A 10,762-nucleotide genomic window follows, 5' to 3' on the forward strand; every position below is an offset into this window, starting at 1 on the left:
TTATTCCGTGTTTTCAGTCATCAACTATCCATAAAATGAGAATAATTTCATGAACAAAGTGACTAGTCTTGCTACTAATTGAGTTCCACAAGTTTTGTTAGGAATATATAATGTTGGTTGAAAAGCATGCAAAAAAGGTGTGAAAATGGCTAATTATGGGTGGAAATGGCTAAGTTAGGGGCACCCATGGATGCTCGACCACCCCTGGCTGCACAGGCACCCCATAGGTCGACTCGCAATGCGCTCTTGGCTGCTCAGCCTTGACCTTGGCTGGCCAGCCACTTGATCATGCCAAAATCACTCCCCTTTGTCCTGCACACTTGTCACGATGCACCCAACACAACTTGAAGGTGTAGCCATGTTGATGACATGTTAAGAATCAGATGACTGCACAAGATCTATCCAACGCACATTGATCCAATCTCTAACAAACAAGCACAACTTCAATCCAAGGGTCATAAGAAATAACTGTCAAATCGACGTCAAGGAAACCATGTGGACCATTGGATGAAGAATGGAGAGAGTAGCTAATCGCCCACTTGACCTGGCTGCCCGACCCTCCATGTGTCACTCCACTGACTTAAGTTTGTGAATTGGCGTAGGGGCACTATATATACCACATGCTTGGGGAGGCTATAAATAGCCCCTTGGAGCTCACTTGAGAGGAAGAGAAGAAAGGTTAGAGTAGATACACCCTAGAGAGCTTCCTCTCTTCATGTTAATAGCTTAGGTTAGTTCTTGGGAGTTAGAGTCGAGACTGAGCTTTGCCTCAGGAGTTCTGGAGTTCTCTTTGAAGTCCTTTGGTATAACTCTTTTGTAGCACTTACTATTAGGTTCATTCCAATTATACTTCATGTTTTACTTTGAACTAGTATTACTTCAAGTATTACTTTACTTTACCTTACTTCTTAGTTATTGTTGTGGTAGTCTAGGAGCACTTTAACTCAAGCTTAGGATTGCGTTAGTTTGTTATTAATCAATTCTTATTTGGCTTGCTAGTGTTATAAGCCACACTTAGTCCTAGTTACTAGGTTGGCTACTAACCCTCTTTCTATGGAGGAGCTTCAGACTGTTATAACGTGTCATTCGAACCACACAATTATGGTTGGTATCCTCTTGGTGACAGTGAAAGTGTGGCCTGTTTATCCTGACCCCATCATCCGGTAGGCCCATAGGTGATAGCTTGCTTCCCTTCGGTGTTCCTTCTATCTAACCCTAGGAACCCTTGAAACCTATAGAATTTCACTTGAATCAAGTTCTTTCTTGTAATTGATTATCAACAGGTTAACCGCAAATAATCCTTTATAACATAGTAAAAGTATAGTTTGGTTCTCTTACTCCTTGTTGTCTTCACAAGCAACTTTACCTAGCAACCAACCTTAGGTTCCTTATCTATTACTTCTCCATGCACCTAGCTTTCCTATTTGTGGATTGCACTTACCCCCATCTAAATACTAGTGTGTATACTTATTAGTTTAAAATTCATGTCAAGTTTGAGTTAGTCAGCTCACCTCTAGCCTACCACTTCCATGTGAAAAATATGATACTTGGAATCATAGTCACAATGTTTTTGGGTCGACAGGGTTGAGGTACGAGGGTCGTGGAATGTGGTACACTACTGATATGCTACTTAGAAGAGGTTTTTACACTTCAGGTCAAAAATGAACATGTCAACCTAGGTCAGAGTCAATGAATCTGGGTCGAGGGTCGAAGGCATCGACCCAGTTTTATGTGACTATGTTGGAATACTCCTGGTGAAAGGCTACAACGGTCTCCATGTGCCTGCAGAGTAAAATCCAATTGGCATAAGAACCACCAACAGACACATAAATGTACGAGCATTGGACGCTGAGTCCATACAACTTGGTCATTTATGTGGAAGTTGAGTCTGTGTGGTTCAGTCATTTACTAGAAGTCCTTCCAAAAAGGCACTGGAACATCGAGTCCATAAAGCTCAACCACCTAACACAAGAATTCCTACGAAGGCCATGGAATGGCAAGTCCTTAAGGCTCAGATATCTATACAATGATTCTGGATTTTGAAGTTCATGAAATTTAAATATTTGATAGGTTAACTTATTTATGCATTGGTTCATGCCAAACACGCACAATGTCAAAGATAGTTCCCGACTTGGGCATGGACAACACTATCGCATACAGTCTAAAAAGCAATATGTTATAGAAACATGCACATTGATCAAGTGTTCTCAGCCAGTTACATCATAAATTGATTACAACTAAATTTCAACTTGAGACACAATTTTAGTTGTCGTCGGTTGGACTTTCCTCAAAAGTCTTCAATCTTTTCATCGTCGAAGTTGACGATGAACCCTTCCTAGAGTCTTGACAACTCCATCCTCGGATAATGGGACATCATGATGCCTAGAGCTAGGGCACTAGTTTCTTCTATTTTAGCCTAGCTGACCTCTTTGATTTGGTTTGGGAGACTATCTAGCCTTTGAATCTCAATCGAGCCCTGAGAGGACTCGAAACCATACATGGATTCATCATGGCCCTATGGATTACTACCCAGCAAGAAGGCGGTGCGGCCAACACATTGCTAGGAAGACATGGTACAGGTGATGTGGCTTCCACGACAAGAAAACCGATCTAGTTGACTATAGGAAGGATAATCTTGTAATAGGATTAGAACTTTTCTATCGTACCCAGTTAGGACTATAATCATGCACCTGTCATCTAGACTATATAAAGAGAGATAGTGTTACTCTCCTTATAACAACTCGTATTCAACGATCCATTGCAAGACAATCCCGCACATAAAGGCATAGGGTATTATTCTCTTCAGCGGTTTAAACTTGGCTAAATCGTTGTCTCGCGTTTACCACTGAGCTTGATTTTCTATCGAAGGCTACCAAATCTTGATTCTAGTATCCATGTAGTAAGATCGTCGGTCACGAGACATCGACAAAGACTTTATGTTTAACTTCTCGGCTGGATTTTCAAGCTAACAACTGACACGGTGGTTATACAAAACTCAGGTGACATCTCATTCTCAGATGATCTGATGGCCATCAACTCATGCACAGCAGACCAACCATGTTTACCTGGCCTTTTGATATACAAAGTTCCAGCCGTGCAAGACGTTGTATGGATCCATCGGTGTCATCACTATACATCAGTTTCCTTTTGCTGTTTGGGTCTTATCTTATATCTATATATATCTCATATAGAAAGCGGTCAAAACAAATATTATCTGTTGTTCCGTTTACAAATTTATGCCTAAAATGTCTCGCTGTAGGCGTTAGCATGTGCAAGATGTAGCGTATGTATATATGTAGGGAAACCGGAGACCGCAATGTGTCAAACAAGACAGATATTGTCTATGGATTCAGGACAGCCAAACAACAATGGGTTTTCTTTTATGAGTTATGACCACAAGCTGACTGGAAAACTCGGCATGTCCTTCTCGTCGCCTAACTATGTGATCACTGATAACCTCTTCTTGATAATAATAATAAAAATAAGGAATCAGTAGTACAAAACAATATCTCTTTATTAAGGGGTGTTTGGTCTCTATGGACTAATGTTTAGTCTCTACATTTTATTCCATTTTAGTTCCAAAATTGACAAATATAGAAACTAAAACTTTATTTTAATTTCTATATTTAGCAATTTATAGACTAAAAAGGAATAAAATGAAGGGACTAAACATTAATCCTTAGAAACCAAACACACCCTTAGTACCCTTCTAAATTGATTTAGCGTGGGTTTCAGGCAGCACGATCAGGGCAGGGCCACGCTGTCTCTTAGCAAAAAAAAAAAGTTGCGGAATCTCAAAGTGCAAAATAAGGAGAGAGAAAAAAAAAGAAAGACAAGTTGGTTGGGCTTTTGTATCAGGTGCTAGGCCATGAGTGGTCGGTCCGGTTTTGGCGGGCCCATATGTGTGGCACAATCGGTGCCTAGGCCCCGGTGTGGAGCAAGTAGTTAGTAAGTAGTACATGAATGGATGAGGAAATAACCCGAAAGGGTAATAAGGAAAAGCACGGCTACGAGGAGAGGGCAGAAGAGCATATGGATATGGGCAGAGCAGAGGAGGGCAGAGCGAGACAGGGGTAGCCCGGCAGGGGCAGCCACGGGCAATGCGTGTCGTCAGCATGCAGAGGGGCCAGTCGTGGTTGCAGTTTCCATGCATGCTGAGGTCAGCATTGAATGCCTCGCGTCTGCCGTATGGGGCTCTGACCCAGGCGGGCAGCTAGCTGTCAAAGGACTGACGAGTACGAACACACAGCTCCCAACCACACCCGTATCCTGACTGGCCGCCTACTATTACGTTTTGAACACGAAAGCACATACACACACCACCCTCGCTCTGCCTTCTTCCGTGTGTCGAGCCAGACGCTGGCGTAAGCAGCAGCACCAGCAGCTTCGGCGCCGCATGGGGGAGCGAGCAGAGCATGCATGCATGCTGATGCAGCTGACAGCCGAGACATGCTTGTTGATTTGCCAGCTATATTGATAACTTGATACCACGTTGGTACATAGCATTAGGGATAAAAACGGTCGGAAACGGTCGGTAAACACTAAAATTATTATCGTTTTCATATTTTTTTTATCAGAAACAAAATCGAAAACTGTAACTCCGGAAACGGAAACGATATCGGTATTTCGGATACATCGGAAACGAAAGTTTGGTGCGGAAAATACACCGGTAACGGTCGAAATCTAAAATATGATCGGTAAACATATCAAACTTCACAATACAACAAAGTTGACAAAAGATCACAAAGAACACAAGTTCACAATTCATGATATAACAAGTTCACAAAGATCACAAATTTATAATATAAAAAGTTTACAAAGTTCACAAGTTCACAATATACCAAGTTCACATTATAACAAGTTTACAGACTAAAAGTTCACAATTCACAATATTCACTCGATCTAGCTAACATGGCATGCTTACTTATGAAATATTTTTTCTTACATAAAGAGTTTTTCACAACCTCACAGGAAAACCCTAAAACCTAGTGTGTGGAAAAGACCAAATCATTAATTATCCCAAAAAAAATCTTAAGACGTCTAAAAAATACAAAAATAAGTAATCCTTATCTAGAGACGTACAGCCGATGCAAAAAATCACATGCTGGAAAATTCCGAAAAATTCCGAGACACAATTCCGAAAAATTCCGAGACACAATTCCGGAAAATTCCGATACACAATTCCGGTAATTTTCGACAAAACCGGTAACCGAAGTAAACGGTCGGTAAAACACCACGCCGATTCCGATACCGATTCCGATAGAAAATTCCGAAAATCGATTCCGTTTTCGAAAAATACCGTTACCTGTGAATCCAATCGAAAAATTTCGAAATCGGTTTCCGAAATACCGAAAAATTTCGAAACCGTTTTCATCCCTACATAGGATCTTATATAAGATTTTATTATTTGTTGTTTCCTCCACGCATGGAGAGATTAGCAAAGCCCTAGGACAGTTATCCGAGTAAACAAGTGAGATTTATTAGGTACTCCCTCCGTAGTTAAAAATAAACTAGGCGACGGCAAATATTCGAGAACGGAGATAGTACTTAGTAGGTGCATTCAAATTTGTTTTAAGTGAATTCAAATTTGTTGTCCTTTTCTCAAATACACAACATTCATTTTTTTTAAGTGAATTCAAATTTGTTTGATTTGAAATGTTGTTTTATTTTTAAAATTCACAAACAAAAAAAAACAGTGATCAAGCGCGACCCAGAGGCTTTTGGCACATTAGCCATCACAGCATCACCAGCGCGCTCTCTCTCACTCTCTCTCTCTCTCTCTGAAAAGACATATCTTAAGAAGCATCTAAAGGAGTAAGTGCAAAAAATACATCTAAAGGACATGTAAAATCTATGTATCTTAAGAAGCATCTAAAGGAGTTATGTGAAAAAATACAAAATATGTTCTCTAGGTCTAAAATACGGCTCATACGGACCACATAAATGAATTGTGTCTCGAGGGGTTCTAGTGGATAAAATATAAGGATTAGATACATTGAGTTGTATGAATGTGTTTATTAGCTATATCAATATTTGGAGAACCGCATCATAATATCTAGTTTGTGTGTGCTCGTTTAATAATATAGGCAATTGATGGCTAGAAGAATCTTTGCGGCCAACCTTATAGGTAATATGTATAATAGTTAGCCTTTCTCAATTAGTATATGGTTTCACTTGTCTCTCATAAATTTTTTTGGTTCTCGTGTATAAGATGGCTATTAGTTTATAGCCTACTTCTATTCTCCTCCTTTCTCTCTTCCATGTCAGCATTTAACCTATTTATAGTGAGTTATTATACTAGCTCTTAGGTCAGTCACAATAGTGTAGATAACACTGCCTCTATAGCAACATCTATGTCGTCTATATACTATAATAGATATCTATAGCTGTTTGTAATACTTAATACATTCTTTGTACCACATCGATTTCTACGTATAGTCTTACTTCATATTCATATATAACAAAACTCTTTTTTATTTAAGTTTTTGCCACGTAAGATAGATGCTGACATAGATTTTTTATAAAGAGATGACTGTGTTATTGCGGCTGCCCTTACCCGTGCTGTCTTGCCCGTGCCTAGATGCTCAATCCTCTAGATTACAAAAGGCTCGGGAGGAGTACCATGCGTAGTAAAAACTGGTCAACTGAAGCCAAGATTTTCTGCTGAATTATTTAATACCTATAGTTGTCGGTCTCTCTAGCTCAAGTGATACCCAGGGCAGTTTTTAAACATCACAAAAACCGAATTTATCCGAATCGTAACGGTGCACAGCGTAAAAAAAACAGTTTGCATCCTTCTTCGCAGAGCGCAGTTGGCGTTTAACACAGGCTTTGCGCAGGCAGTGACAGCAACAGCAGGATGGAGATACGCAGGCGCTGCTTTCTAGGTGGTACAACCAGCTAGCTGCTTTCGGTGCAGATTGACAGACAGCTCTGGCGGGGTAGCAGGATGAAGAAATAATGTGATCGTTTTCCATCCATCCATCCAAACGAGTGAACGACGGCTAGAGAGAGGAGGCAATGATTCTAGCACCGCTGTGCAGCATGTACTTCTTAACGGATATACTACTACTTGTCTTTGCATACAATAAGGCTAAAACACGTCTGTTGTTCAGTGTTAGAAAGATTTGATTTCCATCTGCAGACAGATGAAGGGAGATTAATATGAGATCACAAGCAGAGTAACAGGCTCTGCTCTTCAAAAAATAGCTCAAAGAAAGCCGTAGCAATGGTGGACTACTCTCCTTCATAGCAATGGAACAGGAATAGTTCTTAGGCAAGTTGCTCCCACATCATCGTCTCTCCCTCGGTCCCTCCAGTGTCCAGGTCAACAAAAATGATCGGCGAAGTTTAACTGATCATTCCAATGCATATACCCTGCTGCCCAATAGACCCAACAAAGAAAAGAATAGAGCTACAGTATAAAAAGAAGGGGCATTTTCTGTGCTCAAATGGCTTCAACGGCAGCAGCAGCACCACCTCCTGGGCTTTGGCCGCTCCACAAAACCATACAAAATGCAACGCGAAGATTCTGGTGGGAGGTAGACACGAGGCAAGAAACTAGAGAGCAATGTCCAGCCTGGGCTCGAAAGAGAACCCAGTGAACAGCTGCAGCGGGAACCTCTTGGAAACAGGGCTCTTCGCGGACCACCTCCACGACCTGTGGTTCATCTCGAAGGTGAGGAGCGCCGGCGACCCATAGCTCTGGATGTAGATAAGATCACGCGCCCCGCAGCTTGCGAAAACGTCGTCGAACTCGCCGAACCCTTGGAAGTACCTGTGGGGCATCCGGGCGACCTCGTGCCACTCCTTGCGACGGAGCTCCCAGATGCCGATTCCCTTGATGACCCCAGGCCTATCTTGCTTGCCGATGCCGCCAACCAGCACGAGCCTCTCGCTCAGGTTCATCAGCCGGCCGCACGTAAGGGCGCACGGCGCCGGGATAGCCATGCTCAGCAGAGAAGTGTGGCTGCTACTGCTACTACTATGCCTTGCATCGAGGTCGTACATCACAAGGCAATGGCGATGCTCGCTATCGTTCATCACAACCCCCGTGGAGTACACCAGGTAGTAGAGGACTCCGTCGCAGATGACGCACTCGTCGCCGCCTCTCCACCCAAGCAACACCCCCGTGAAGGGAGTCGCCCAGGTGCCAGACACCGAGTCGTACAAGTGGATGCTGAACTCCCACTGGTAATACTCGGATGGAACCTGGCTGCTCCTTGCAACGGCCACGGTGTAGCGATGAGTGCTTCTGTCCACGGAGAAGGCGAGGCCACTGTAATCAGCTGTCCTGCCCCCAACAGCAGGAGCATCAGGAAGCCTCTTCCAGTCCTTAGTGATGGGGTTGCACACCAGGACGCTGCGCCTGTTCTCGCTGTCCATCAGGCACACCAGCCCAGCCGACGAGGACGTGGCCCAGTTGCTCCTCTCGATGCAAGGGAAATCGAACCCATACCACTTGCGGAGGCTCGGGTCGTAGGCGAACCCTGAAACCGCATCCTGGCTGCAGGTGAACATGAAGTACCATGGCTTCTCGGGCACCGTCTTGCTCCACGCGTGCCTCTGCGCATGCACAATCTCATGCCACCTTCTGCAAACGGACCCGGACCTTATGACGCTCGCAACGGGCAACAAGGAAAGAACCTTCTCCAGGAGATCGTCTGGGAGAACGGCGTCCAGCGACACTGCCACGTCGGCCCCGTTCTGGTCGTCCTCGCCGTCTTCGTCTTCAGAGACCGGCCTGTACTCTATCACCTGTGAGCCGCTGTAGGAACAAGGATAGAGCTCCCACTCTTCTGTCCCCATCGCCAACATCCAGTGAATAGCTAGCTAATACAAGACCCTGCAAGAGACAATTGTTGCGATAAAAATAAGGGAAATGAACCAAATATGAAAACGTCTGATGCAGATAAAACTAAGCAAGCATTTTCAGCCCAGCCAAATTTTTCTGAGTACAGAGTAGATGTAAATAGAAAAGCAATGTTCAGGTCAGACTCTCTATACTCTGTACCACCATGTATAATGCAAATTCGATGAAAACAACCTGGTGGCTGTCTACATCTCAAGGGCACATCTGCCGGTAACCAAACACCAAAAGTATGCCATTTCTTTAACAGACTAAACTCGCCTAGATGAAAAGGGCAATAATCCAACCTGACCAATCTAACCTTCTTTCAACGACATGAAATGCAGTAAGATCAACAAATGGCAGAGGTCTGACCAGTTTCTCTCTCTTTATTACTTGTTACATAAATAAATAAATAAATCTTTTCTCGATCCGTATATTTGTCTTGTGCCACGAGGACGATTAAACGGGGAAAAATGACAGAAACAGCTACTTCTAATTGCCGGGGGGACAAATTGCCGGACAATAACGTCCCCATCACAAATAGAACCTCTCTATTATTATTTTTTTTCCAGAGAGGGCCACAGCTGATTTTTGGCCACCACATTCAATTTGCCGCGGAAAGGGCCACATCACGATCATTAAAGGCAGGCGCAGACAAATAAAGCAAGCAGCGCAGGCAAGAGCAGCACTATCTACCCACCGAATTTTACCAGAAACCACACCACGAAACGCACGCCTCATGGCTAGTACCAATCCTTGACGCCGCGCGAAAAAGCAAGCGCTAACCCGCAATTCAATGCATGATGAAGCATAGACCCTAAACCCCCCAAAAAATAAAAAAAAAGAATCCCCCAAACAATCCATGTCTCACTGAAAAAAAAAAAGACAAACATGAATGGGGGAAGACGATGCGATTGGTTACCTGTCCTCGACAACAGAAATCCAAGAGAAGGCCCTCCCTCCCACAATCCACCAAGCCGCCGCCGTGTCCTCCAGAGTCCCGACGCTTTCAGGAACAGACCGAACAGGGATTCATCGCCAAGAGCTAAACAAATGCACCAAAAACCAAATCTTCCGGGCGGAGAGGGAGAGGGTACCGGCAGCGCGTCTGTAGCGCGTTGGGCGGCCGGTGCCGATCGGATGAGGCGCCGAGTTGCACGAATCTGGTGGGGGCGAGGGGCCTTCGTCGTGCCCACCACCTACTCCGGGAAAGAGATGGAACAGTGGAAGGGCTTCCTCCTGCCCCTACATTAGATCAGGCCCCCCTCCTCCCCCATGGGCGTCGCGCGAGACTAGCGGAGCGACACAATGGCGTATATATGGAGGGGAGAGGGAGGCAGAGAAAGGGGAAGGTGCTTGCTTCAAGCAAAGAAAAAAATGTTTTAGACAGTGAGGGAGGGATGGAGGGAGAGGGTCGATCGGTTCAGCTCCAGACGTACTAGTGTAGTGGGAGAGAACGGAAATCCTTTGGATGGTGCTTTTTTGTCTACCGGACATATCCACCTGACATGTGACATAGATAATCTCACTGTCATCCTGTGCTATCTAGCTCTACCCTCTCCTAACGCATTCGTAATATCACGAGGACTTTTTTTAAGTATTATATCTCGTTTTGATGTAGATATTGGTATACAAAATCAGGATTTAGATTCAGTTTTTCTAAATTCTGTTGTTTAGTTGCACATAGAATTGGGTTTTTAAAACCAGAGAGTCAATTCCGTGGTATTGGACTATAACTAGAAACTCTCTCTCCCAATTGAGAGTGTTACCCCTCTGTGCAGGGACATCCAAATAATAGAACTGTAATTTCATCTAATTTCAATACCATGGCTGATTTTATATTCAAACCAATTCAATTTCATGCCCTCCAGTACCGGCATATGAACGAAGCATTAGACATTCGGCTGAGCT

The 10,762-nt window shown here is 43.7% G+C and overlaps 1 protein-coding gene across 2 annotated transcripts; it reads right to left on the reverse strand.

The window, feature by feature from the left end:
• Positions 1-7,166: 7,166 nt before the first annotated feature.
• LOC103626964 (F-box/kelch-repeat protein At3g61590-like) lies at positions 7,167-10,329 on the reverse strand. 2 transcript variants are annotated; one of them, XM_008647326.4, is made up of 4 exons: positions 9,949-10,329; positions 9,774-9,857; positions 8,647-8,845; positions 7,224-8,565 (listed from the first exon to the last, which is right to left on the reverse strand). In XM_008647326.4, exons 3-4 carry the CDS (start codon positions 8,815-8,817, stop codon positions 7,561-7,563), a joined length of 1,176 nt encoding a protein of 391 aa, XP_008645548.1. In that variant the 5' UTR covers positions 8,818-8,845; positions 9,774-9,857; positions 9,949-10,329; the 3' UTR covers positions 7,224-7,560. The 2 variants fall into 2 exon arrangements, with proteins under 2 accessions (NP_001288526.1, XP_008645548.1); NM_001301597.1 differs by having other exon boundaries at positions 7,167-8,845; positions 9,949-10,207.
• Positions 10,330-10,762: the final 433 nt, after the last annotated feature.

The sequence above is a fragment of the Zea mays genome, chromosome 5, assembly GCF_902167145.1.
Source record: "Zea mays cultivar B73 chromosome 5, Zm-B73-REFERENCE-NAM-5.0, whole genome shotgun sequence".
Lineage (NCBI taxonomy): Eukaryota > Viridiplantae > Streptophyta > Magnoliopsida > Poales > Poaceae > Zea > Zea mays.

Bases quoted from the DNA above. Each gene is read 5' to 3' on its own strand.
- LOC103626964 (NM_001301597.1), bottom strand. From the start codon at position 8,817: ATGTTGGCGATGGGGACAGAAGAGTGGGAGCTCTATCCTTGTTCCTAC.